The sequence below is a fragment of the Aptenodytes patagonicus genome, chromosome 11, assembly GCF_965638725.1.
Source record: "Aptenodytes patagonicus chromosome 11, bAptPat1.pri.cur, whole genome shotgun sequence".
NCBI classification, from domain to species: domain Eukaryota; kingdom Metazoa; phylum Chordata; class Aves; order Sphenisciformes; family Spheniscidae; genus Aptenodytes; species Aptenodytes patagonicus.
The window spans coordinates 3,020,695-3,046,495 of NC_134959.1; the positions used below are offsets into that span (position 1 = coordinate 3,020,695).

Here is a 25,801-nt window from a genome sequence, read left to right on the forward strand (position 1 = left end):
GATGCGGGGGCTGTGCCTGGGGTGTGCAGGGCTGTGCCAAGGGGATGCCAGGCAGGGCCCGGGGGATGCAGGGTTGTGTCTTGGGGATGTGGGGCAGTGCCCAGGGGGCGCGAAGCTGTGCCCAGGGGGTGCAGGGGCAGCGCCCAGGTGAGGCAGGCCTGTGCCCAGGGGATGCAGGGCAGTGCCTGGGGTGCTGCAGCCCCTTGGGACAGTGCATGGGCACATGGCGCTGCAGGCAGAGCTGCCCCCGGAGAGTGGGGCACCCAGACGCTTATCTGGGGGTCCCCGGGCCTGTGCAAAGCCCGGGGGTGCCTGGGCCCGGCCGGCGCGGCGGGTTGACTTCCCAGCTGTTCTGGTAATGAATTTACATGAGCCGAGTGTGTCGACAAGGCGGCAGTCAATGGCTGAGAGCACCGGAGTTAATAAATGCTTGTATAATGAGGGCAGAGGGGAGCGCGCGCTGCCGCGCCGGCCGCCTCTCCTGGGGCCGGGGGGCAAAGATTAATCAACGCTGAGTGGCACTCGTGGCCCCCCCGGCTCCCACAGCGCTCGCCATTCTGCCCGGCCACCCTCTGCTGCGGGATGCTCCGGGATCTCCGGCATCGCCGATGCCTCGAGCTGCCTCCAGCCCTGCTGGGAGCTGGGGGGGGGGGGCTGCCCCTCGGCCCCCCCCCGCCCACCTGCCCACCCGGGAGCGGGGCTAATTTTAGGCTGGTGTTAATGAAGCTGCTCGTTTGGAAGTTTATTTTAAGGGCCCTGACATCAGCAGTCGCTGTTTTGGGAGGTGGAGAGCCCTGGAGTGGCCAGCCCTGAGAGCCGGCGGGGGCACGGGGTGGGCTGCACCCTCCCGCTCAGCAGCACCCGCACCCCCACCCTTAGGGTCCACCGTGCCCTATAGGAGCTCTGTGCTTTGGGGTGCGACGATGGGGACTTGGGATGCCGTGGTGAGGATTTGAAGGTGCCATGGTGGGGAGCTGGGGGTGCCGTGGTGGAGATTTGGGGGTGCAATGGTGGGGACTTGGGGGTGCAATATTGGGGATTTGAGGGTGCAGTGGCGGGGATTTGGGGGTGCAATGGTGGCAATTAGGGGTGCAGTGGTGGCACTTTGGGTTTTGGCAGCACCATGCAAGTTAGGGGGCTGCCCCCCTCCCCATCACCTCTGTCAGGACGCTGAAGTCCCTGTGTCTCCCCAAAACACCCTCTCCCTCCCTGCAGGACTCCGCTGAGCCCCCTGTGCCATTGTCTAGGAGCAGCCCAGCCTGCGGGAGTAGTGGGGCTGTGGGATGCCAGCGGCAGCTCCTGGCCACCGCGTCGCCTTGTTTTCCGTGGGCGAGCAGCCCGGGCACGCTCGCTTTGTTAGATAAGCTGCCGCCCCGCAAGCACACAGGGCTCGCGCCCGCCTGCTCGCTTCCCCCCCACTGCATGAACTCAGGGTGTATTTTGGGGTGGGGGGCTGAACCAGAGGGAAGGTCTCGCTTGCCCTGCTGGTTGTTCCTGCTCCCGGGGGGATTTGGGGATTTGCTCTTCCCGCTCCCATCCCTGTGTCCCCATCTAACGCAAGCTGCTCTTGTTCGCAGGCATGAGCCATGAGCCGAAGTCGCCGTCCCTAGGAATGCTCTCCACCGCCACCCGCACCACTGCCACCGTCAGCCCCCTCACCCCCTCGCCGCTCAACGGCTCCATCGTCCCCAATGGCAGCCCGGCAGCCAGCAGCACTTTGTCCGTCCAGGCAGCACCTTCCTCCAGCTTCGCCGCTGCTCTCCGCAAGCTCGCCAAGCAAGCCGAGGAGCCCAGAGGTAGGGGACGATGATGGGGACGGGGACTGGGGGAGTGCTGAGCGTCAGTGCCTTTCCCCACCGCCGCCACCCGGGAGCCAGCAGACGGTGTTTTCTTGCCATTTCCCGAGCTAATGTCTTTCCCCGGCGTCATGTCTCGAGGGGGCAGTTTAGAAATTCAGTTCAGCCAGAGTAATCCAAATGCCGTATCACTCGCCGTACCCCGGGAGAAAGTCTGCGAGAGTGCGGCGCGGGGGGACCTGTCCCTCCCTCCCTGCCCCCCCAGCTCCGCTCCCTCCAGCCACGCTTCACTGAAATGCTGTTTTTTTCCGGAGGCTCCTCAAATCTGTTCCTTCCCCAGCCAAATTGCCCGGCTAAACAGCAAATTTGGGCACCCCCGGGATGTCCCTGTCCCTCATCACCCTGCAATGGCCCAGCCACCGCATCCTCCGTTGCACCCTCCCTCTCCACTCGGGTGCGGGGGTGCAGCTCGCGATGGAGGGTGTGAGCTGCTGCCGTGGTGCCGGAGCACCCCGAGGTCCCTGCCACCGCGGGGAGCGTGTCCTGTGGGAATCGCGGGGGCTGTCCCACATGCCCAGGGGGAGGCAGCCTGCCCCCCGGGCTGCGAAGCGTTTCACCAGGAGACTGCTGGCATCATCAATTTGCAACGAAACAGTATTTATCCCTGGTATTTCCATTGGCGGGTGCTCCCTGTTGGGTCGTCGCCCACCGCCTGGGCACTTTGGTCCCTGGGGAGGACGCCCGGCCCTTTGCAAGATGTTTTTTGCAAGGCCCTGTTTGCAAGGTCTTTTTGGAAGACCCTTTTTGCAAGATCCTTTTTGGAAGATCCTTTTCGGAAGGCCCTTTTTGCAAGACCCCTTTTGCAAGGCTCTTTTCGGAAGACCCTTTTTGCAAGCGCCATCTGCAAGACCCTCCTCGCAGCCCCCCCAACCAGCTGCGAAATGCCCCGACACGGCCGTGACCCGAAGCCTCCGGCGTTGGCTGCTCCCGAGGAAGCACGTGGGAATGCCGGGGTCCCCGTGACGCCGAGGGGACCAGGTCTTGGGGATGCTTCGGCCTCGCTGCAAGCTCCAGGCTCTCCCCAGCTGCCTGCTCTGGAGCCCATCGGCTTCTTTTGGGGTGGTCACTTGGGTTTGGGGGGATTATTTTGCCTTTTCTTCTCCCCACACCCCATGGCTCGTGCTCCCACCGCGCTGCTCAGCCCATCCGAAGGGACGTCGGGTGGGTTTTGGCATGGGTTTTGTGGTGCTGGAGAGGAGAAGCCGTGTTCCCTTTGGATTTCCCCTTAATTACTGCATAGTTTGTTTGCAAAAAAAACCCTGTCCTTGCCCATCTGGGTGCCTGAAGTGGCTTATCCCGGAGGTTTTTAGTAGGCGTGGGTTTGGGTGCCTGTCGGGAAGGGGGTTTCTCTCCACACCATGGTTTTTACCCCCAGGAAATGAATTGCTTTGCCCCCCAAATTCTCACCCCGCTTCCCTTCCCACAACGGGAGATGCTCCGCCGTGGCAGATGCAGCCGATGGGGTGATGCCGACCGGCTCCACCCAGGATCCGGCGGCTTTTTTACCGGCTTTATGGACCGGCAGTTGTGCCGCGGCCGGGGCATCTGTAGGGATATCGTGCTCCCCCGCAGCATCCCCGGCTGCAGGGGCTCCGACCGACCGACTCCATCCCAGCAAAACCCCAAGAAGCCACCGAAGCCATCGCCTGGCCGGGGGCTCCTGCCTCCCGTCCTACCCAGGGCTGTCTGCAGGGTGGGTTTTATTCCCCTCCCCGCCTTCCTTTCTTCCCCCCCCCCCCTCCTTCAGGGTCTCAGCTGTTAATTACATTTGCCTGTCAGGCTGGGCTGCTAATCTGCTATCGCCGAGCGGAAAGCGGGAGGTCAGAAAACAAAGGTGACACCATCACATTGTGCTTCTTGTCATCTCCAATCCAGATTAGTTTCATTGACTAACTCCTGGCTGAATACCACCAGTTAATTATAACGATCACAAACCCTCCCGTTTAAAGCCACACAGCGAGAATTAAGGTTCTGAAGTAAGACTTTAGCTTCATTAATTGCCGGGCTCATTGTGATGGTATTGATTGTTAACACTATCGCGTGGTGAGTAATGGCTTCCCAGCTCAGAGGGGATTAGGCTGCTAATTGTTGTTGGCCTTGCGCTGACAAGATAGACTTCAGTGGGTGTCAAATCCGTATCGGCGGCCTCCTTTGTCGCGGGCAGCCTTTCTCTTTCCCCGAGCCTTGCCGCTCTTGAAATGAAAGCGATTCGGAGCGACTCGGGAATAATTAATAAGGCAGGGCGGCCGGCAGCAGGCTGCTCCGCTTGGCCTCTCTGCTCCGCCAAGCATCCTTCCCGGGGCCTGGGGATGCTCCTGCCTCCCTGCGGCGTTCCCAGCCCCGCCGCGTCCCGGCTCCCTCCCAGTGTCACCCTGGCGCTGCGGGTAAGCGTGGCGAGGAGTGCGTGGGGCGTTTGGAGGGGGGTGGAGATGGGTCGCATGCTTGCAGGGCGAGGAGCTGCCTTGCACGCTCAGGGGAGCCGGCTTAACACACCTGCAGGGCAAGGAGCCAGTTTGCACGCTCAGGGGAGCCAGCTTATACACTTACAAGGCAAGGGGCTGGCTTGCACACTCAGGGGAGCCAGCTTGCACACTTGCAGGGCGAGGAGCCAGATTGCACACTCAGGGGAGCCAGCTTGCACACTTGCAGGGCGAGGAGCCAGATTGCACACTCAGGGGAGCCAGCTTGCACACTTGTAGGGCGAGGAGCCAGATTGCACACTCAGGGGAGCCAGCTTGCACACTTGCAGGGCGAGGAGCCAGCTTGCACACTCAGGGGAGCCAGCTTGCACACTTGCAGGGCAAGGAGCTGGCTTGCACACTCAGGGGAGCCAGCTTGCACACTTGCAGGGCGAGGAGCCAGCTTGCACACTCAGGGGAGCCAGCTTGCACACTTGCAGGGCAAGGAGCTGGCTTGCACACTCAGGGGAGCCAGCTTGCACACTTGCAGGGCGAGGAGCCAGCTTGCACACTCAGGGGAGCCAGCTTGCACACTTGCAGGGCGAGGAGCCAGCTTGCACACTCAGGGGAGCTGGCTTGCACGCTCGGGGGAGACGAGGCCTCTCTCGGTGCCAGGCTCAGTGCCGGGATGGGGAGCATCGTCACCTCTCGGCTGGCATCCTGCAGTGGCTGCGAGCCATCCCTCGGCGGCCAGTAGCCCGTCCCTGCTGGCATGTCGGAAACCTTCCCTCGGCCCAGACTCTGGGCTGATGGGAGCGGGGTTTCGGGGGGTAGGAGCCCCCCACGCTGCCTGGGTGAGCTTTGGGAGCAGGCGATGTGCCGCAGGAGCAGACACCAGGCGCCGTGTGCCCTAGTTAACGTTGAATTTGTATTTCTGCTCCAGCTCTGCTTTTCTACCCACATTGCACTCTCCGCTTTAATTCCATTTTTATTTTTCCCTTGCAAATACCGCCAGCATCCCCGGGGTGGGTATAATTCAAAATACAGATGTATTATGCAAATAAAGCCAAAGCCTTGCCCAAGGGTTACGGGGAGCGACTCCTTCATCCCAACGTCTCTGAGTGCCCTGACTTGTGCGCGGCGACTTTTGCAGCCGGATTAAGGAGTCTGCGGGTTCGGCTTGAGAAGATGTGGCTGCCCGGGATTGGCATCGTGTCGGTGTTGCTCGTGCCAGGGCCTGGGCAGGGCTTGCTGTGCCCCTAAAGGGCTTTATGGGAGGCGGGGGGGCTGGAGGGGTGGCAGTCCCTATTAGACAGGAGCAAGAGGATGCCCATCCCACCGCGTGGGGCAAAGCCTTTTAGCACTGGGGGGAACCTCCCTCGGGACAGGGCTCCCCAGGACCCCCTGGGATGGGAGGATGGGGGTCCGGCCTGGGGGGCTGGAGGGATGCCGACCGCCCTGCGGGCATCCCTGTGCCCCATCCCCGGTCCCTGCAGCGGGGCATCCCACTGGGGATGGCGTGGGATGGCTTCAGCTTGTTCGGAGGGTGGTTTCAGCTGGTTAACCTTTTTCCCCCCCACTTATTTTCATTTTTCAGGGTCCTCGATAAGCAGCGAGTCGTCCCCGGTCTCCTCGCCGGCCACCAACCACAGCTCCCCTGCCAGCACGCCCAAGCGCGGCCCCATGGGCCCCATCATCGTGCCCCCGGGGGGGCACAGCGTGCCCAGCACGCCGCCTGTCGTCACCATCGCCCCCACGAAGACGGTCAACGGGGTCTGGAGGAGCGAGGGCAGACAGGTATGGCCGTGTTTGGGGGTTGCCCGGCCTCCCCCAAAGGATGGAGGGCGTGGGATGCCGTGCATGGCACTGATGGTGCCAACCGTGGTCCGAGGTGCCAGGAGCTGCGCTGTCACGCTGCTCCCGAGGGACCACGGGGCTGCCCCCCATTTTGTTCCTTCTCCTCCCCGCCATGTCCCCGGGCTGCCGTCATCCCCGGGCTGCCATCCGGAGGGGAGCGCGAGGAAGAAGCCGGGGGGGGGGGGGGGGGGGGAGTGGCTAATTAAGAAGCATCGTTAGTGGTTCTCCTCTCCTCCGCAAGCTACAAGCAGATTCCCGGGGGGATTATGCCACTTGGAAAGACTAATTAAACCACAAAGCAGAGAGGCGATGGGAGGGGATGAGAATCGCCGAGGGCGGGGGCAGAAAAAGAAATTGAACTGCAATCCCTGGGCGCTCGGGGGGGGGTGTGCGTGGGGTGTCCGGGTGCTCCCCACCCCCGTGTGCCCCCTGTGTCCCCCCTCCCATGTCACCTCCTCCTCAGTGACCCCCGCAGCACGGGGGTTAACCGAGCGTGGGTTATTGTCTGGCAGAGCCGCGCTCGCAGCGTGACGCCCCGAGACGGGGAGGTAATTAGAGCAGAGCCTGGCACGCACAATAAGCCTTAATGCAGGCGGCGGAGGCGGTGGAGGGGGGGGACGGGACGCCCTTTGTGCCGGCCGCAGTGACCTTGGGACCGTCCCCGACGGCCGGGGACCTGTGACCTGCCCCAGAGGGTCTTGGGGGCCGGGACTGGATGGGGAGGGGATGCACGGCGGGGGGGGATGCCGGGGGCTGCCGCCATCCTCCTCCTATAGCTGCTGAATGGAGAAGATGCAATGAAAAACAATCATTTTTAAACCCAACCTTGCCTTGCTGGAGGTCACCCCCCCCTAATTACCGGACCCTGCGGGGTCCCTTGTCACCCCAACGGGTCCCTCCTTGTCAGGGGGTCCCTCCCCAGCCAGCGTGGGCGCGAGGAGGGAGCGACCTTCATCCCAGCGCCGGGGATGGGGAGTTGATGGAAGATGGGTGAGGCCCCGCGGCGGGGCAGGGGTGCTGATGCTGGCTTGTCCGCGGGGCCGGGGGGGATGCCGGGCTGACCCCCGGTTTATGGCTGTTACCAAAGGCCTGCTGGATTTCCACCGGCCGTGTCTGTATCCTCCCCGGATGATTAATAGCTCTGGAGAACAAAGTGGCCTGTAAATCTCCAGGCAGGTAACGTGTCCTGCCGTCAGCGCTGCCCCGGCTTCAGCACCCCCTTCTTCTGCTGGTGCCCCCTGGCATAGCCCCCCCCGGACCCTCACGCCCCTCCAGCCCACCCTTTGACAGCCTGGATGTGGGAGGATGTGCCGGTGGGCGCATCCTCCCCTGGGTACCGGTGCCAGCTGGGGACCCCGCGGGCACGCTGGGGACCCACCGAGGGTCCTCAGGGTGGGGAGACAGCGGGGACACCCCCCCCCCATCCCTCGCGGGGTCCCTGCCGTCCCCTAACGCCCGGCTCGGCGTTTCTGCCTCTTTGCCTTCCAGCAAGAAGCAGGGTCACGAGGCAGCAGCAGCAGCGGCGGCCGTGAGCGCCTCATCTCGGAGCCCCCCCTCGCGCAGGAGAAAGCGGGGGGCCCCACCGTCCCCTCCCACCTCCTGGGGACACCCTACTCCTTCGGGCTGCCCCCCAGCTCCGTGGTCCAGGACTCCCGCTTCCCGCCTCTCAAGTGAGTCCGGCAGCAATGGATCAGGGCTGGGGCGGGGGGGGGAAGGAGGGGTTGCAGGATGCGGGTGTCCCCTGCAAGGTTTGGTCCCACCGAGCATCCCAGGGGGTGACATCTCCCCAGGGGGAGAGGGTGGGATGGTGACCGTCTCCCTGCTCCCCCAGCCTGCAGCGGCCGGTCCACCACGTGGTGCCTCCCAGCGCCGTCACCGAGGATTACCTGCGCAGCTTCCGTCCCTACCACACCGCTGAGGACCTCCGCATGTCCTCCCTGCCGCCCCTCGGCCTGGATCCGGCCGCCGCCGCCGCTTACTACCACCCCAGCTACCTGACGCATCACCCCTTCCCGCACCCCGCCTTCAGGTGGGCATCGCCGAGCTCGGGCCTGGGGGTCCCCGGGGGATGCCGGTGGCCGGAGGACGAGCCTTGGGTGCTGGGGAGGTGGGAGCCTGATCCGGGGAGGACGGTTGGGCTGCACTGAGGGCATTTTGGGGCTCTCCAAACCCCTCTCCCAGCAGTGGGCAGCCCCTATACAGCCTGGGATCGTGCCCGGGGGGTGGAATTGGGGGTTTCTTTGCCCCCCCGGCCCTGAGCGGCACATCCTGCTGAGCATCCCCCCATCTCCCCAGGATGGACGAGTCGTACTGTCTGTCGGCGCTGCGGTCCCCCTTCTACCCGCTGCCGGCGCCAGGCTCGCTGCCGCCCCTGCACCCCTCAGCCATGCACCTGCACCTCTCGGGGGTACGGTACCCCCCCGAGCTCTCGCACTCCTCCCTCTCCGCCCTGCAGTCCGAGCGCATCTCCAGCCTCGCCGCCGAGAGGTATGGGGGGGACGATGGCCGGGGGCGGGGGATGGACAGAGCACCCCAGGGGATGCTAACAGGCGTCTGGGGGTTGTTTGGGGGGTTGGGTTTTTTTTGGCTTTTCTTTGCAGGCTGCAAATGGACGAGGAGCTGCGGCAGAGGGAGCGGGAGCGCGAGCGGGAGCGGGAGAAGGAGCGGGAGCGAGAAGCCGACCGGGAGCGGGAGAAGGAGCGTGAACGGGAGCGGGAACGCGAGAAGGAGCTGGAGCGAGAGCGGGAGAAGGAGCGGGAACGGGAGCTGGAGAGGCAGCGGGAGCGCGCCCGGGAGAAGGAGCTGAGCATGGTGAAAGCCATGGAGGGGCCCTTCCTCCCTGTGGCCGAGCTGCACGGGCTGCGGGGGCACCCGGCCGAGGAGCGGGGCAAGCCGGTGGAGCCGCTGGCGCCCGGCAGACCAGGTAACGTCCCCGCAGGTGACACTGGGGGGGCTGCCACCTTTGGTGCAGCTTGCCACGGTCTCCTTTCCCCTCCAGATGGCAAAGCTGAGGGGGTCGGTGGTCCTGGGAGGTGGCTCGGGACGGAGCCGGGCTCTCCCGGCTGCCAGCTCGCTTTGCCAAAAGCCCAGCTGCCGCGGCTCTCGGAGAGGCGGTGCGGTGCCTGTGCCATCTGACTCGGTCCAGGGCGGCAATGCGCCCGGTGCTGCGGCACGCCTGGCAGCTGTGCTGGCAGCGAGAGGGCAGCCGCCCCCCCCCCCCCCCCTGCGCCACCCGGGCAGGGGAGCACGGGGCTCTGGCTGGCGGCTGTCCCATGGTTCCGGGTGCCTCCTGCCCGCGGGGATGCTCGGGGGAGGGCCTGCACACCCCGAAATACCCCGATAGCCAACAGATCTCCACGGGTAGCCCCGCCTTTCCGTGCCCTGACTCTCCGGCACCCCTTTTCCAACCCAGAGAAACTCAAGGACTCGGTGCTTCCGACGCCAAAGCCCATCCAGCACCCGCTGCACCAGCCGCCGGCCTCCCACCACCCCGTGCCCAGCCTCATCCCCAACCACAACGTGTTCCCGCTGCCGGGGAGCAGCGCGGCCACGGCGCTGCTCATCCACCGCACCAACGAGGAGGAGAAGTGGCTGGCCCGGCAGCGCCGGCTGCGCCAGGAGAAGGAAGATCGGCAATCCCAAGTCTCGGAATTTCGGCAACAAGTGCTGGAGCAGCACCTCGACATGGGGCGCGCCCCAAGCCAGCCTGAGCCCGAGCATCGGCCCGAGCACCCCAGGTAGGGATGCTGCCAGCCCCGCTCCAGGGATGGAGCTTCCCCCTAAAACCGAGTTGCACTTGCCCACGTCGCAGCCATCCCTGCTGTGATATCTGTAGGATTTTCCTCCCGTTGCCCCGCGGCTTTGCACCCCCCCACCACTAGCTGGCTCCAGCCCCCCCCCCCCCCCCCCCCCCCGTTAGGTGGCCAGCATCCCATAGCCGTGCCCCTCACTCCTTGCCCATCCCCGTGAGCAGAAGCCGCCGCGCTCGGCCAGCGCCAGCAGGTCCCTGTCGCGCGGTGCCAGCCGGGCCGGCTGCGCTGGCAGCGCCGGGCGTTGCCGGTGCCCGACAGCTGCGCGGCGGCAGGCGATGAGCCTGGGAGGTGGCCGGGGGCCAGCGGCGAGAGGCCAGGTGCTGCCCAGGCACCCGGCACCACTAATTGCAGCTCCCTGCCGTGCAGCAGACCCAGGCGATGGGATGCCCTGTTTTGGGGGGGCACCCGCCCCAAACCCGGGTGGTTTTGGGGGGGGGGGGGCGGGGCAGAGGAGCGTGCCTGCACCCCCTGATTGACAGGGGCTTGCTCACCCCCATTGCTGAGTGCTTACGCAGTGCGGGCTCATCCAGCCAGCTCTGCCGCCAGCTCCCTTTGTTATTTTTGGGTATCCAGGGGATTAGCGCAGCTCATCGAGGATAATAAGGAGCAGATCGCGGGGCGGCACAAAGGCGAGTGCCCGCCACAGGCTCCCTTCCCCGTCTGCTACTCCCGCCCCAAACCAGAGAGGAGAGAGCAAGGTCAACCCGAAACACCTGCAGCCGGGGGGATACTCCATCCCCATCCTCATCCCTATCCCGGGGCTGCCCTCATCCAGCGGGGAGGGAGAGGGACCGATCCCCGGCAGGGCAGGCGATGCTTCCCGCCAGCGGTGACAGGGTGCCGGGGCAGTGGATGGCAGCGCTGAGCTGAACCCGCTGCTCCGTGCACGGCCGTCTGGGGCACTGGAGCAGAAAAGCGTTAAATGCACAGCTTGGGCGCATGAAATATTTATCCCACTAACGGGCTGGCTCCGTCCCCGGCTGTCGGAGGAGGGTTGCACCAAGGCTCTGCCCTTGCTGCGGGGAGAGCAGGGCTGTGCCGGGACCGGTGGCTCTCTTCTCCCCATGGTGGGCAGCCGGGGTGGGTTGAGCCTGGGGGTCTGCTGCGCAGCACCCCGGGGATGCAGCCATGTCCCTGCTCAACCCGCCCGGGAGCAGCCTTGACTCTGCCCCTGGTCCCTCGGGGCGGTAGCACAGGAGCGGACGAGCGTGGCAGCCCCACGTGCACAAACCCCTCCGGGTGGCCCTAACCGGCGCGTTTCTCCCCCAAAAGCAGCCCAGTGCCGGCCCCTCACCTCTCCGGTCCTCTCCTCTCCCCACAGGTCGGGATCGAGCCGCCACGAGCCGAGTGGCCGGGAGCCGGCGCAGCACTTCGGCGGGCCCCCACCGCTCATCTCCCCCAAACCCCAGCACCACCCCGTCGCCACGTCCCTCTGGAACCCTGTCTCGCTGATGGAGAGCCCCCCCGATCCCCCCCGGCGCCTCCCCGAGCCCCACACCCTCCACGGCCACCCGACCCCCTTCGAGCCCAGCCGTCAGGGCATCCCGCTGGTGAAGGTGGAGAGGGTCTTCTGCCCTGAGAAGCTGGAGGAGGGGACAAGGAAGAGGGATGCTCTGGAGAAATACCCCCCGGGACGGGAGCCCGGCGCCCCGGAGCACGGGGGCTTCACCCACGGCCCCTTCCTAGCCGAGCTGGAGAAGTCCACGCAGAGCATCCTGAGCCAGCAAAGACCTCCGGCTGCCCCCTTCGCCGAGGCCACCAAGCCCAGCTCGCCCTACCGGCCCCCCCTGCCCCGCGCCCAGGACCCCATGTACATCTACGATGAGTTCGTGCAGCAGCACCGCAGGCTGGTCAGCAAACTCGACCTGGAGGAGCGCCGGCGGCGGGAGGCCCGCGAGAAAGGTGAGGTGCCGGGTTTGCACCGTGCCGGGGACCCCCCCCCATCGGCACCGGGACCTGGCGGTGGTGGGGGCGGCCGGCGGGTCTCCCGGGGATGCCGGCAGCCCGCGATGGAAACGCTCCCGCAAGCCGAGTGGCTCGGTAAATCCTCTGTTCTAGACATGCCCAATTAATAAATGATGAACTGAGGCTAATAAGCGGGCTTTAAATATTAATGAGACTGCGCGAGCGGGGATAAGAACAGCGGTGAGGAAGAGATGGAGCGCTTGAGGGGGGGGAACAGGCGTTGCCGTCCCCCCTCCAGCAGGGATGGGGGGCTCAGCCGCAGCCTCCCCCCGGCCGTGCCCCATTAACCCACCTGTTGCACCCTCGCCACCCATCCCAAAGCGATGCTGAGCGGGGACGCAGGGGTGGGCGATGCTCCCCGGGGTCCCACAGCTGGCGGGCTCTGTTGGGTTACACCCCCCCACCCCGCTGGGACCCACGCTGGACCCTCACCGCTCCCCCCCCCAGCATCCCGCCTCGCTGCACCAGCGCCCTGCTGCACCCCTGTCCCCAGCGGGGTCCCAGTGGGTTCCCCAGGGTCCCAGCGGATTCCCTGGGGTCCCGGCAGGTCCCCAGGGTCCCCCCGGGGTCCCCATGGTCTCCCCAGTCTCACGCCGGCCTCTCCCCATCCCCAGGTTACTACTACGACCTGGACGACTCCTGCGACGACAGCGACGAGGAGGAGGTGCGGGCCCATCTCCGCTGCGTGGCCGAGCAGCCCCCGCTGAAGCTGGACACGTCCTCCGAGGTACAGCCGGCACTCGCCGTCCCCTGTCCCCCCGTCCCCCCGGGGAGCAGCCCCTCCTCGGCACCAGCTCCCAGTGCTGCCGTGCAGCCACCGTCCCCAGCCGGCTGCAGAGGCACCAGGGGCTCAGGGATGGGAATTGGGGATGGGGATGGGGATGGAGGTGGGGATGAGGATGAGGATGGGGAGGGGGATGGAGATGGGAATTGGGCACGGGGATGGGAATTGGGGATGGGGATGGGGATGGGGATTAGGATGGGGATGGGGATGGGGATGGGGATAGGGATGGGGATGGAGATAGGGATGGGGATGGGAATTGGGGATGGGGATGTGGATGAGGATGGGGATGGGGATTAGGATGAGGATGGGGATGGGGATGGGGATGGGGATAGGGATGGGGATGGAGATAGGGATGGGGATGGGAATTGGGGATGGGGATGGAGATGGAGATGAGGGGGATGAGGATGGGGATGAGGATGAGGATGGGGATGGGGATGGGAATTGGGGATGGGGATGGAGGTGGGGATGAGGATGAGGATGGGGAGGGGGATGGAGATGGGAATTGGGCACAGGGATGGGAATTGGGGATGGGGATGTGGATGGAGATGAGGATGGGGATGGGGATGGGGATAGGGATGGGGATGGAGATAGGGATGGGGATGGGAATTGGGGATGGGGATGGGAATTGGGGATGGGGATGGAGATGGAGATGAGGGGGATGAGGATGAGGATGGGGATGGGGATGGGGATGGGAATTGGGGATGGGAATTGGGATAGGGATGGGGATGAGGATGGAGATGAGGATGGGGATGGAGGTGAGGATGAGGACGGGGATGGGGACCGGTCTGGGGGTGACCCTGCTCTGCTCTCCCCCTTGGCGCCCCAGAAGCTGGAGTTCCTGCAGCTCTTCGGCCTCACCACGCAGCAGCAGAAGGAGGAATTGCTGAGCCAAAAGCGGCGCAAGCGCCGGCGGATGCTGCGGGAGAGGAGCCCCTCGCCGCCGACGGTGCAGAACAAGCGCCGCACGCCCTCCCCGCGCCTCCCGCTCTCCACCCGCTACAGCCCCGACGAGATGAACAACAGCCCCAACTTCGAGGAGAAAAAGCGCTTCCTCACCATCTTCAACCTCACGCACATCAGTGCTGAGAAGAGGAAAGGTAACAGCCATGCCCCGCGCATGCTCGGGGCCGGCCCCGGCTCGGGGGGTCCCCACTCCCTGGTCTGGGGGGGGGGGAGCCATGGAGGGGTCCCGCCTGGGGCCGTGAGCTTGCTCTGCTGAGCAGAGGCTACACTAAACCTCAGCTTCCCATGCCGCAGACAAGGAGAAGCTGGTGGAGATGCTCCAGGCCATGAAGCAGAAGACCACGCCGGCCGCCGTGGTGGTAAAGAGCTCGCCGCGGGACAGCCCCAGCGGCCCTGCCGCCGGTAAGCGCCCCCCGGTCCTTCCCTGGCTCTCGGCTGGCCGGGAGCATCCCCTGCCCGGCGGGACGGGGGGCACGGCTTTGCCTTGCGGGGGACACGGAGCCCCGGCTGCAGCCGACTCTGCTCATCCTCTGCCCAAAGAGCTGCCGGTGCCGCCGCTCCTGCTGGATCCGGATAAACCCGTGGGCATTGTCATCTCCGTGCCGGAGGCGCAGAAGACGGTGGAACCCGGCAGGTTAGACCAGCTGAGACCCCAGGAGCTACCGAGGGCTAAGGAGTCGGCCGCCACGCTGGCGGAGAAGCCCCGGCTGAGCGACGGGCACCCCGGGAAGAAGGCGCTGAGCATCCTCAGCTACGTCAGGGGTCCCCTGCCCAAGGACATCCCGGTGCCGCTGTCCCACAGCATGAACGGCAAGAGCAAGCCCTGGGAGCCCTTCATCGCCGAGGAGTTTGCCCACCAGTTCCACGAGTCGGTGCTGCAGTCCACCCAGAAGGCGTTGCAGAAGCACAAAGGTAACGGCAGGGATGCGGGAAGCTGGCTGGGTACCACCGGGGTAGCATCCCTGTGGGGTGGGAGACCCCCTCGAACCCCCCGCCGGGGTTTGGCACCGCCGAGGGCACGAAATCCACCGGCAGCCTCGTTGCTGGAGCATCCCAGGAGCTCATCGATGAAGAGAAATATAAGGCGCAGGGATAATATGGCTCCACTACCCCCAAACTCATTCATTTCAATGAGCAAGTAAAATGAAGTTACTCCAGTGCACAGGGGGGGTGGTGGTGATGAAAATCCATGGAAGATGCTGCAGCCCCCCCAAAAAATGGCGGGGGGGGGGGGGGGGGGGAGAAATTAATACCTTGAGGGGAGCATCTTTCTCCTTGCAGCCTCAGGGAGGGCAGCGCTGGGGTGGGGGGGGAACGCGGGGAGCGGGCTGGGGGCTGAAGCTCGGTGCCCGCAGGGGGGACGGCGGCGCTGACGGCGGAGCAGAACCACAAGCTCGACGCCTCCATCCACTACAACATCCCCGAGCTGCAGGCATCCAGCCGCCTGGCCGCCCCCCCGCACAACGGCACGGCCGAGGGGCCGCTGCCCCACCGGGCGCTGCCCCCGCTGCCCCGTGACTCGGCCTCCGAGGAAGAGGAGGAGGAGGAGGAGGAGGAAGAGGAGGAGGAGTACCCCAGGCCCAAGTGGCAAGGGATCGAGGCAATTTTTGAAGCTTACCAGGAGCATATAGAAGGTAGGGGATGGGGGGGGGGGGTGGTCGGGGCAGGGGCAGGGAGGGTAAACCCCCACTTCATGCCTCAGTTTCCCCTGGGTGAAACCACTCCGTGCCCCTACCAGGCGCCTCCGGCTCCCGCTGGGACGGGCTGGGAAAGCACTGGTGGCTCCCCGGCACTGCAGGAGTGGCATAAAAGCAACAGGCGCCGGTGAAAATTGATGTGTACGTGAAAAATTCATGTATTCACAGCTGCTCGGCGCCCTCCCAGCGGGACCCGGAGGTTCCCCGCGGGCAGTGCAGGGGGCCGGGGATGCTCTGGGATGCTGGAGGCAATCGCCTCCGGCTCGGCAGAGCCTTGCGTGGGGCTGGCATCCTCCGCAGTGACACCGTGGTGCTCGGGCATGATCCCGCGCCGTGCAGGGAGTCGGAGGAGCCGGCGCTCACCCCCCCCCCCGGTCTCCTTTGGGCCTTGCAGAACAAAACCTGGAGCGCCAAGTGCTGCAGACCCAGTGCCGGCGGCTGGAGGCCCAGCACTACAGCCTGAGCCTGACGGCAGAGCAGCTTTCGCACAGCATGGCGGTGAGTGGGGCCGCGGCACCCGGCCTCTGCGAGGCACCCGACCTCCTGGACACCCGGCCTCTGCGAGGCACCCAGTCCTCCCGTAGAGGCACTCATCCGCCTGCAGTGCCCCCATCTTCTGCAGTGCCATGTCCCCTGCAGTGCCGTGTCCCCTGCAGTGCCTGTCCCCTGCAGTGCCGTGTCCCCTGCAGTGCCATGTCCCCTGCAGTGTCATGTCCCCTGCAGTGCACCCATTTTCTGCAGTGCCCTGTCCCCTGCAGTGCCCTGTCCCCTGCAGTGCCCCGTCCACTGCAGTGCCGTGTCCCCTGCAGTGCCATGTCCCCTGCAGTCCCCAACCTCTGCAGTCCCCAGCCTCTGCAGTGGCCCGTCCCCTGCAGTGCCCCGTCCCCTGCACTGCCCAACCTCTGCAGTGCCATGTCCCCTGCAGTGCCGTGTCCCCTGCACTGCCCATCCTCTGCAGTCCCCAACCTCTGCAGTCCCCGTCCCCTGCAGTGCCCTGTCCCCTGCAGTGCCATGTCCCCTGCAGTGCCCCCATCTTCTGCAGTGCCCCGTCCCCTGCAGTGCCCCGTCCCCTGCAGTGCCATATCCACTGCAGTGCCCCGTCCCCTGCAGTGCCCTGTCCCCTGCAGTGCCCTGTCCCCTGCAGTGCCGTGTCCCCTGCAGCCCCCGTCCCCTGCAGTGCCCCGTCCCCTGCAGTGCCCCGTCCCCTGCAGTGCCCTGTCCCCTGCAGTGCCCCGTCCCCTGCAGTGCCATATCCACTGCAGTGCCCCGTCCCCTGCAGTGCCCGTCCCCTGCAGCGTCATGTCCCCTGCAGTGCCGTGTCCCCTGCAGTGCCCAACCTTTGCAGTGCCCCGTCCCCTGCAGTGCCCGTCCCCTGCAGTGCCATATCCACTGCAGTGCCCCGTCCCCTGCAGTGCCATGTCCCCTGCAGTGCCCTGTCCCCTGCAGCCCCCAACCTCTGCAGTGGCCCGTCCCCTGCAGTGCCCCATCCCCTGCAGTGCCATGTCCCCTGCAGTGCCCTGTCCCCTGCAGCCCCCAACCTCTGCAGTGCCCCGTCCCCTGCAGTGCCCGTCCCCTGCAGTGCCGTGTCCCCTGCAGTGCCGTGTCCCCTGCAGTGCCCAACCTCTGCAGTGCCCCGTCCCCTGCCATGCCCCCCACCCTATACCTCAGCACAGGCACCCTTGCACCCCCCCCCCCCCCCCGGTGGGGCATCCCGGGCGAGCCCAGCACCCCACGAGGGGATCCCCTCCCTGCGCCGCTGGCCTGGAGGCTGCCCCGCTGCCTGCCCTGACGGCGTCTTCTCCCCTTCGCTGCCTGCAGGAATTAAGGACCCAGAAGCAGAAGATGGTCTCGGAGCGCGAGCGCCTGCAAGCCGAGCTGGATCACCTGCGGAAGTGCCTTGCCTTGCCTGCAATGCAGTGGTCTAGGGGTTATTTCAAGGGGTATCCCAGGTGACGCTCCTTGGGCTAGGCCGAACATATAGTCTAGAAATAATAATCTATTTTATTACCTTGAATATTTAATATTTTTCACTGGGAGGTTTGAAGCTAAAAAAATAAAATTAAAAAAAAAAAAAAAAATAATAATAATAAAAAAAAAAATAAAACGGAGAATGTGCCATGCATGAAGCAAAGGAGCACGGGAGCCGGGAGCCCACCCGACGGCGAGCAGACCCCGTCCCGGCCCCCCTCCCGGCCCCTCCGGCCCTCTGCAAGCGACCGCCAGCCCGGCTGGGGCTCTCCTCCCGGGGGACAGGGCGCTGCGGCCCCCCCCCCCCCCCCCATCCACCCGCCCACACTTTATAGCGCTCAATTTTTGTTGGGTTTTGGTTTTTTTTTTTTTTTTTGTTTTGGTTTTTTTTTTTAATTAAAGACTCCACCGACAACACTAAGGCCGTAGGAGCCCCGCGGGGCCGGGTGCGGGACGGGACGGCCGGCAGCCGCTGAGCCCCCCCCCCCCCCCCCCCCCCCAGGTCCCGGGAACGGCACCGGGAGCCTCCCCCCACCCCACCCCGGGGGCTTTCCACTGGAAATGCACTTCGCTATAAAACAATAAAGTCAATAAACTGGTTGAAGGTACCTTTTTGTTGCTGTTTGGCGGGGAAGGGGCACAGACACGCGCCGGCGGTGGGCCCCGGCGGGGTGACCTTGTCGGAGCCAGTCGCCGGGGTTTTGCGATTTAAGAGTCAAAAAAAAAAAAAAAAAAAAAAAAAAAAGGTGCTTCAGCCTTGTACTGTGTACATATATTAAAAAAAAAAAAGTTTTGTATGTTTTTATTACTTTAATTATTGTCATAAAAAGCTTGCCTTTTTTTTTAATATGTTTCTGCTTTTTTTTTTCTTTTTTCTTTTCCTCCCCCCCCCCTTTCTCCCTCCCCCTTTTTTATTTTCTTTTTTTTTTTTTTTTTTTTGGCAAAAGGATTAACTCGCTTTTAGTGTTTGTGCTGCTGCTGGTCAGGACAGAAAAGATACTGAAGTGTTTTAAAAGAATTTAGAAACGGGGGGGGGGGGGGAGGGGGGATCAATCCCCTTTCCCAGCGGGGCGGGTGCTGTCCCACCGCCAGTCCCTCGGCGACCCGGAGCCGAGCCCCTCCGCCGCCCTCAACCTCCCGGTTTTTGGGGTGGGTTTGGTGGGGTTTTTTTTACCCTTTTTCTTTGGTTTCTGGGTCTTTCCCTGGTCCCTCTGGGCAGCTGCGGGTGCTGGGGCGCCAGGCGGTCCCCTCAGCCTTGCGCGGGCTCCCTCTGCCAAATTAGAAATACAAAGCAATTGCGCCAAGAGGGCCGGAGGGTTTGGGGACGGGTGGCACGGGGGTGTCCTTGTCCCCGTCACCCCCCCCCCCCCCCCCCCAAAAAAAAAAAATACCGAGACAATCAGAGCGGCGCTAAGGCAGTTTGGGCAGGGGGAGCCGGGCTTTGCCCGCGGGGGTCCACGGCTTGGCACGGGGGTTGGCGGCACTACGGGGACAAGCCGGGTCGAGCTCTCCCCGCCCGCGCGGTGAAGCGCGACGGCAGCGCCGGGCCAGGGCGGCGGGTCCAGGCTCGGCCCCACGCGGTGCCGTTTTTAGCCACTTCCTAATCATTGCGCGCCCCAACTCCCCGGGGAGGCTTTTTTTTTTTATTATTATTATTATTATTATTTTATTTTTCAATTATTTATTGCGTTTTTTAAATTCGCCACGAGACAAGCTCACGTCTACGGGAAAAGGTGACCTCTGCTTTCTGCTTTAAATTCCCTTGTTGCACTCGCAAAGAAAGCATTAACACCCCCCCCCCAACCTCCCCCCCCGCCGCCCCCCCCCTCCGGTCTCCCATTGGCTTCACCAAAAAAGAAGCTGTGCAAGATTAAAAAGCAAAAAAAAAAATGCCCTTGTGACAGAAATTAGTTTAATCTTTTTTAAATCCCCAGTTGCGTCGCCAGCCCCTGGCCTAGCCGCTTGCCAAACTCCGGGCTTCACGATGAATTTTAACACGGCAAAATACCGCTTGCTGCTCGACTCGCTTTTTCCCCTTCCCGCGGTGCTGCGGTGGCGGGAGGGAGGAAGCCAGGGACGGAAAATCATCGGCCATTTATCCCTCGCCGCCGCCGCCGTGCCCCAGCGAGGCCGTGGGCAGGAGCCTGGCTGGGATGATGCCTCGCTTCGCGGCAGCTCCTGTACCGAGACTTCCCCCCCCCCCCCCCCCCCCCCCGCCCCGCACCAGCCCGTAATCGCGTATTTTGGACCGATTTCTCAGAATTATTCCCCCCCCCGGGGCCCACGGCGAGCGGTCGCGTCTCTTTGTACGTACCCCGCGCAGAATTCGCTCGAGCAGCTGCGCCAGAGCCTGGCAGGGCTGCGAGGAGGGAAGGGCGAGGCAGAGCCCGCCGGGGGCAGTTGAGACCCCGTGAAAGAAAACAAAAACCCCCCAAAAAAGGAGGGGGGGGGGGGGGGGGAACCCAACAAAACCCCCAACCCTAAACATGTTCTAAGTGTACTTGTTTGAATTAATTGTAATGTAATATATTATTTGTTGAATGTAGTAATTAGGTATTTATGAATATATTGCTGTAATTTCTGAAAACATCCAAAAACCAAGAAAAATAAACTCTTCCACAATGACGGCAAAGGATTCTTTCTCCCCCGCCGGCGATGGGAAAGCGGCCCCGCTCCCGGCATCCCCCAGCCAGCCCCGGGGCGGGAATGGGGGGGGGGGGGGGGAGCAGCTCCCGCCACCCTCACCTCGTCGGAGCCCTCGGCTGGGGGGACCCCCGACCGCTGCTGCCCGCGGGCAGCGCCGGGGGAAGCGGCCGAGGCAGGCAGGGCGCAGATGGCAGGCAGGAGCCAGGCAGAGGCCGGCCCAGATGCTCCGGGAAGGGCACCGCTCGCGGCTTCGCCGCCGTTGGGTTCCAGCCAGCCTTCTCCCCCCTCCTCGCCCGTAATAATTACATCTGCCATCAAGGCGGACTCAACGCCGGCGAGGATCCTGCCCTCGCCCCTCGGTCTGCCGCAGGGGAAGGGGGCCGGAGCCAAAGGAGGAGAGCCGGGGGTTTTTCCACGCGTTGTTTAACCCGCGTAGGCTTGACGCCCAGCCCGCGACAAAACACGGGGACTAATCCGGTGCCGTTCACTCGGCTGCAATTTTTTTGTTTTATTTTTTTTTTTTTTTACACAGAGTTTCAGATAAAAAAAATAAAAGGCGGGCGTATGATACTACAAGACAGCCTGGGCTTTGGGGAGGGAAAGCCATTTTCTTTTGTCCTTCTCCAAAGAGCAGATGGATCTGCTTCCCAGCTGATCTCCCCAGCAGAGCAGCAGACACCTCTCATTGCTGGCACATCTCCCCCCTTTTCAAGGCTCTGAGAAAATTCGTGGCGAAGCACCGCCTAGAAATTTATTGCTTTCAAGCAAGTGTGTGGCCTGTGCTGCCCTCAGAAGTTCCCTCTATGAAGTACACCCACACTCTCCAGGGCGGAGAGATCTGCCTGACATCATTAGGCAGCAGCCTCGCGCTTGGCAAGCCACCGCCTGCACCAAGCAGCTCTCCGAACCCGAGAGAGAGAGAGAGGCCGACCCCTGCCAAGAGGGAACGCGTAGGAGCTACCGCGCGGGGACGCTCCCCGCACCGTCGGCAGCTCCGGAGCGATTCCCCACCGGCCGCGAGGCTGCCTGCTCTCTCCCCCGCGGAAGGGGGAACCCCTGCCTGCCGTGCGGCTACTGCCGAGGAGGGGTTTGCCCGCAGACGAGGGGAGACGAGGCTCGGGTGGCTTCAGGAGACCCGTGCCGAGGGGGGGGGGGGCGGAGGTTGGCCTGATGAAGGTCCCGGGGGTGAGGAACGGAGCCTGCTCCCTTCCACCGCCCTCTCCCGGGAGGTTTGGGGGCCGGCCTGGCTAGTACCTCAGAAATCCTGGGAGCGGGCACCCTCGCCAGGCTGAAGGTTGGTCCGGAGCTTGTACATGTGATCTAAGGCTTGAGTAAGGAAAGTCCCCGTCGTGTTGATCTCCATCAAGGTTAAGTTATCCAGCTAGAAAAGAAAAAATAGCAGAATCTGGGGAAACAGCCCGGCCGCAGCGGAGGACAAGGAACTCGGAAAGCAGCTCTGGCAGCCCACACTTTTCCTTCAGTGACACCCCAAGGGACCGGCCCAGCTGCCACCCCCGGTCAAGAGAAGCACACGAGCAACGAGCGCGCTATTTCCATAACGCACGGGGAGCCGCAATCAGCCCATAAATCGAGGTTTCGGCATATGGCTTTAGTTCCCAACTGACGTATCCACAAGCCCGGGAAAAACATGCCCCAACCAGCGTTTTCACGAGCAGCTCTCATCAGTCACAAGCCCACACAATCGCACGGCATCTGGAATCCTCCCAGCGCAGAGCTGGCAAACCTCTCCCGCGCGTCCCCGCCGCACCTTGGCGTGAGCCTCCTGCTGCCTGACGAAGCTGTCCGCAGACAGCCGCAGCTTGGCTATCCGGGTGTCCCAGGTATCCTTCACCAGCGTTCGAATCTCATCGGCTTTGGGGATGTTGTCCGAGGCGCTAGGGGAGGAGAGAGCAGATCGGAACAGGCTGCGAGGGACTCGTACGTTATGTCGCCGGCGCAAGTAACGTCGGCGGTTCTTCGGCCCTCGGAGGCATAAGCAGAGCAGTTCGCCGTAGAGGGAAAAAAACCTGCAACTCAACATTAAAATCCAGCCTGGTACTGCTGCTGCTGGGATTTTTGGGATGGTTTATTTACCCAGGAACGCTCAGCTCTGACGCGGCATCTGGTTCTCACTAGAATCCTTCTGCTCTTTAATTGCCCAGCTGGTACGAGGTACACGGAGGGCCGATAACCCGGCCAAAGTCACGGGCAGCCAGGGAACTGAAAGGACTCGGCTGCGATTAAAGCCCCGGCTCCGTGCTCTCGTGGCTCTATCAGAGAGCGTTAAGTTGAAAGGACCGTACGAGTTGTGCCACATCCTCCCATTAAGGCAATTCAGCGCTGCCATAAGGACCTCGAGAGATCAGATCAATTCGCACGGACGGAGCTGTCAGGGTTATTCTAGCGTGAGGGAAGGAGCCGCACGCCAAAAGCGTCACCTCCAGAGGAAAAGCCAGCGCTTAAATGACCACCCCGCCGTAATCGAGGGCTTAAAGTCAGAAGAGTCCGTGCTGAGAAAAAAATACCAGCCAGCACATTTTACAAGTGAAATGCCTCAGCAGGCAGGAGTTCAGACTCGGAATATCCCTGGTCTCCTGCTTCTCGGGCCGAGGAAAGAGGAGCTTTCCTCCTGAAGGAGAGCCAAGGAAGAAGCCTGGAGGGTTTAGGCTGCTGAACAGATTGCAGCCACGGAATGTGTTGCTGATCCTCAAGGCCTCTACGCTTAGCTGCCGCTCAATAAAGCGGCACAGCCCCAATTACCAGGCTGCAGAACAAGCAATCCCCAAGTTACTGAAATGCAAAGTTACCATGAGAAAACTGCTGCGACGAGATCTTGGCACGCTGTGAAATAAACCTCCATTAACTCTCACTTTCCCACCGCCCTCCGGGGTTGCTGCCAACGAAAGCTTGAAAAATTGTCCACGCAAGCGTGTACTCGGGCGGAAACTGTTACAATACATTTCCTACTTACTAGTTTAACAGCAGCTTTGTGAGTTCCATATAATAGGGACTGGGCATCGGAGTGAAGGTCTCCTCTTTACGTTCCTGGTCCCGGATTTCCTCCAGTTTTTCTAAAACACAAGCGGGAATGGTCAGGAGTTGCCAGACCTTCAACGCTCCAGGCACATTTCTAACCCCCCCCCACCCCGAGGAAAACCCACGCGCTCTTTCTGTAGGCCCAACTCTCTGCCCAAGCTTGAATCAACGTGCGGGAGGAAAAAGGTTTCCGCAACGAAGCGCACGAGGACGCCGACATCGGAGCCGCGCTTAGCACGCCGTGCCGGGAGGCTGGATCCGCACCGGCTTCATTCCCCGAACTGATGGCCTGTCGGGGGACGGTCCCTTCACCCACAGAGCACTCGCGCTAATTAGCGTTTGCGCCCTTGAGTGAATGAAGCAGGAACGCTTGGTGCAGGTCTCCCTCCTCCTGCAGCTCCATTAGTGTCGGCTTCTTCTCTTTCTCAGTCTCCCTCGAGACGACGCAAGGGAGGGCGCCACGATTCTCACTTTTTAGGGAGCGAGACGCCCGCCCGTTTCCGACGCCCTCGAGGAAAATGATTTCACGGAGCGCGCGAGCCGGCGGTTAACACACGTATACGCTCTCCGAGGTCTGCCTCCTGACGGAGCGCCACCCGAGGTCCCCAAAGCTCCTTCCGAACAAGCCTCGCGAGAGAGGCGAGCGCCGCTCAGGAAGACCGGCGGCTGCTGCTGAAGACGAGCGTCAGGGCTGGGGAGTCAATCTAACCCTCGTTCTTCCTCCTCACCAGAGGAAGAGAAGTTAAATACCTGACTTAACCGGGAAGATTACACCTCCGGTAAATATAAAGACTTCCAGCGGTGGAACGTTAGATCCTTCTCTCGGAATTACTTTGCGCTTGTTGAATTAAGCTTCCCACTAACGGTGAAAACCAGAGATGTTTGGGGTTTTTTTTTTTTTATTTCGTGTTTCTGCTGCACCCACTGAAGCCCAGGGCCGAAGCCGCCATCCTTACCAACGTCCATCCATTCCGGAGGAATCAGCCGACACTTCTGCCTCTGCTTCAGATTAACGGCCAGCCAGACAGGCACTTCCACCGGCAAGCCGGGATTGAAAGGACCCAGATCTCCCTGGAAGAGGAATTGAAGAGGAGAGTAAGGCAGCAGCGAGGGCCAGGACACCGCAGCGCTCGTCTGCTAATCTGGCCTCGGCCGTCCTAGAGAGCGTGAGCTTCCAGGGGATTTTGAAAAGCCCGAGGCAAATAGCATCTGAATTTCCTCCTCTCGCTGCCATCGTTCTTGCTCTCAGGCTTTTCCTCCTCTCCCTTCAGAAGTAATAACTAACGGTTCCGGCGCGTTTTCTATTCCGAGGCGTTTCGCGGAAGTTATAGCCAGAAATGGCGCCCACCGTGGAAACGCAGCCCCCCGGGCTCAGGCCGAGGCGCTTCCAGAGGCACGTGGCGGCGGAGCGCAGCTCGCACCACCAGCGCCCCGGATCCTGGGCCCCCGCTGCCAGAGCTGGGGGCTCAGCACCCAGGGCAGCCGGTCACCCCCGCCCCCAGCCCCCAGCCCCCAGCCAAGGCTCAGGTGCGAAGGCGCCAGGGAGGCGGGGGACAGCGCCGCCCCCTCCCAAACCTCCTGGGGGGGCTGCCCTGCCCCGCTCCCGACCTCCCCCCCCCTCCCTCAATCCCCCCCCAGCTCCACACCAGCCCCCCAATCCCTCCAGCTCCTTCCCCATGCCCCCCAGCCCCTCCCCCCCGTCCCCAACCGCCCCGGCCCGTCCCCAACCCCCTCAGCCCCCCGACCTCCCCGGCTCCTGCCCCTCAATCCCGATCCCCCGGCCCCCCCCCCCCCCCCCGCTCCCGCCCCCACGGCCTCCCCCATAAGCCCCCCCCGGCCCCTGTCCTCAGTCCCCCCGGGCTCTGTCCCCCCCGGTCCCTCACCGTGTCCCCAGGCCCTGCCCTTCATCTCCTCGAGCCCCTGGCCCCCAGGCCGCGTCCCCCCGAGCCCCCCGGGCCTGTCCCCGCCCCCCGCCGACCCCGATGAGGTGGATCCGGTCGAGGCTGAAGTTGGGCACGATCGTCACCAGCTCCTTCTCGGCCAGGAACTCCGCCTCGGCCGGCTCCATGGCGGCGGCGGCGACGAGGGGGCCCCGGCCGGCGCCGAACCGGCACCGGCACCGAACCGGAACCGGAACCGGAACCGGGCCCGCCGCGAGCCCGCCCTCCCCATTGGCTGCGCGGCGGCGAGGCCCCGCCCACAGGCGCCCCGCTTCCCGCCGCCGGGAGCGTTTTCGCGGTCTCCGCGTGGGGGCGGGGTCTGGCGCAGCTCGGAGCACGCTGATTGGTTTCCCACGGGCGGCGCTGGCCGGCCATTGGTTACCACGGCGCACCCTTTTCTGATTGGCTGTCCTACTCGCGCCGCGCTCCGGCTCGGGCCCCGCGGCCAGGCCCGGCCGGGGGGGGGGCGGGGGGGAGGGTTGGGTCGGTCTCAGAGGGACCAATCCCGGCGCCCCCCCTCGGGGGCGCTCGGCCAATCAGCGCTCAGCACTCGTTGCCGGGCGCCGCGGGGCCCGCAGCGCCCCCGCCCTCACCCTCTGCGCATGTGCGCGGCGCCCGCCGCTGCCGCCCCCTGGCGGCCGGGAGGGGCGGCGGCCCGCGGGGACGATCGCGGGGAGCCCGCGGCCGCGGGCGGGTGTCCCCGGGGCCTGGCCCGGGGGCCGGGGCACCCTGGGGCGGTCCGGCGGGCGGGGGGACGGGTGGGCCTGTGCTCCCTCCCTCCCGCGCACGGACCAGCGGCAGCCGTCTCTCCGTCCGTCCGTCCGTCCGTGCAGTTGTCCCCCTGCGGCCACCCGTGCTCAGGCACCCGCCGTCGCCCG

The 25,801-nt window shown here is 63.9% G+C and overlaps 2 protein-coding genes across 6 annotated transcripts in view; one reads left to right on the forward strand and one right to left on the reverse strand.

Moving 5' to 3' along the window:
- The window catches only part of GSE1 (Gse1 coiled-coil protein), a 111,914-nt gene extending 94,358 nt beyond the window's left edge, over window positions 1-17,556 (forward strand). For 4 of the 5 annotated variants that reach the window (XM_076348984.1, XM_076348987.1, XM_076348988.1 and 1 more), the window contains 15 exons: window positions 1,578-1,796; window positions 5,853-6,052; window positions 7,601-7,782; window positions 7,944-8,141; window positions 8,408-8,599; window positions 8,713-9,035; window positions 9,525-9,849; window positions 11,246-11,826; window positions 12,504-12,616; window positions 13,500-13,770; window positions 13,916-14,038; window positions 14,177-14,548; window positions 14,992-15,270; window positions 15,728-15,831; window positions 17,152-17,556. In XM_076348984.1, coding sequence (XP_076205099.1) covers window positions 1,578-1,796; window positions 5,853-6,052; window positions 7,601-7,782; window positions 7,944-8,141; window positions 8,408-8,599; window positions 8,713-9,035; window positions 9,525-9,849; window positions 11,246-11,826; window positions 12,504-12,616; window positions 13,500-13,770; window positions 13,916-14,038; window positions 14,177-14,548; window positions 14,992-15,270; window positions 15,728-15,831; window positions 17,152-17,286 — 3,617 coding nt within the window. In that variant the 3' untranslated portion in view covers window positions 17,287-17,556. The remainder of the gene's footprint in view (window positions 1-1,577; window positions 1,797-5,852; window positions 6,053-7,600; window positions 7,783-7,943; window positions 8,142-8,407; window positions 8,600-8,712; window positions 9,036-9,524; window positions 9,850-11,245; window positions 11,827-12,503; window positions 12,617-13,499; window positions 13,771-13,915; window positions 14,039-14,176; window positions 14,549-14,991; window positions 15,271-15,727; window positions 15,832-17,151) is intronic. The other variant, XM_076348985.1, reaches the window with a different exon arrangement.
- Window positions 17,557-20,420: 2,864 nt separating this feature from the next.
- GINS2 (GINS complex subunit 2) lies at window positions 20,421-25,110 on the reverse strand. The gene is made up of 6 exons (XM_076348991.1): window positions 24,962-25,110; window positions 23,940-24,054; window positions 22,919-23,018; window positions 21,716-21,842; window positions 21,202-21,328; window positions 20,421-20,690 (listed from the first exon to the last, which is right to left on the reverse strand). The coding sequence occupies exons 1-5, from the start codon at window positions 25,049-25,051 to the stop codon at window positions 21,203-21,205; spliced, it is 558 nt and encodes a 185-aa protein (XP_076205106.1). The 5' UTR covers window positions 25,052-25,110; the 3' UTR covers window positions 20,421-20,690; window position 21,202.
- Window positions 25,111-25,801: the final 691 nt, after the last annotated feature.

Coding starts and splice junctions, on each gene's coding strand:
- GINS2 (XM_076348991.1), bottom strand. CDS start 25,051: ATGGAGCCGGCCGAGGCGGAGTTCCTGGCCGAGAAGGAGCTGGTGACG. Junction 21,843..22,918: donor ACAAAGCTGCTGTTAAACTA/GTAAGTAGGAAA, acceptor CTCCTCCCCTAG/CGCCTCGGACAACATCCCCA. Junction 21,329..21,715: donor AGCAGGAGGCTCACGCCAAG/GTGCGGCGGGGA, acceptor TTTCTTTTCTAG/CTGGATAACTTAACCTTGAT.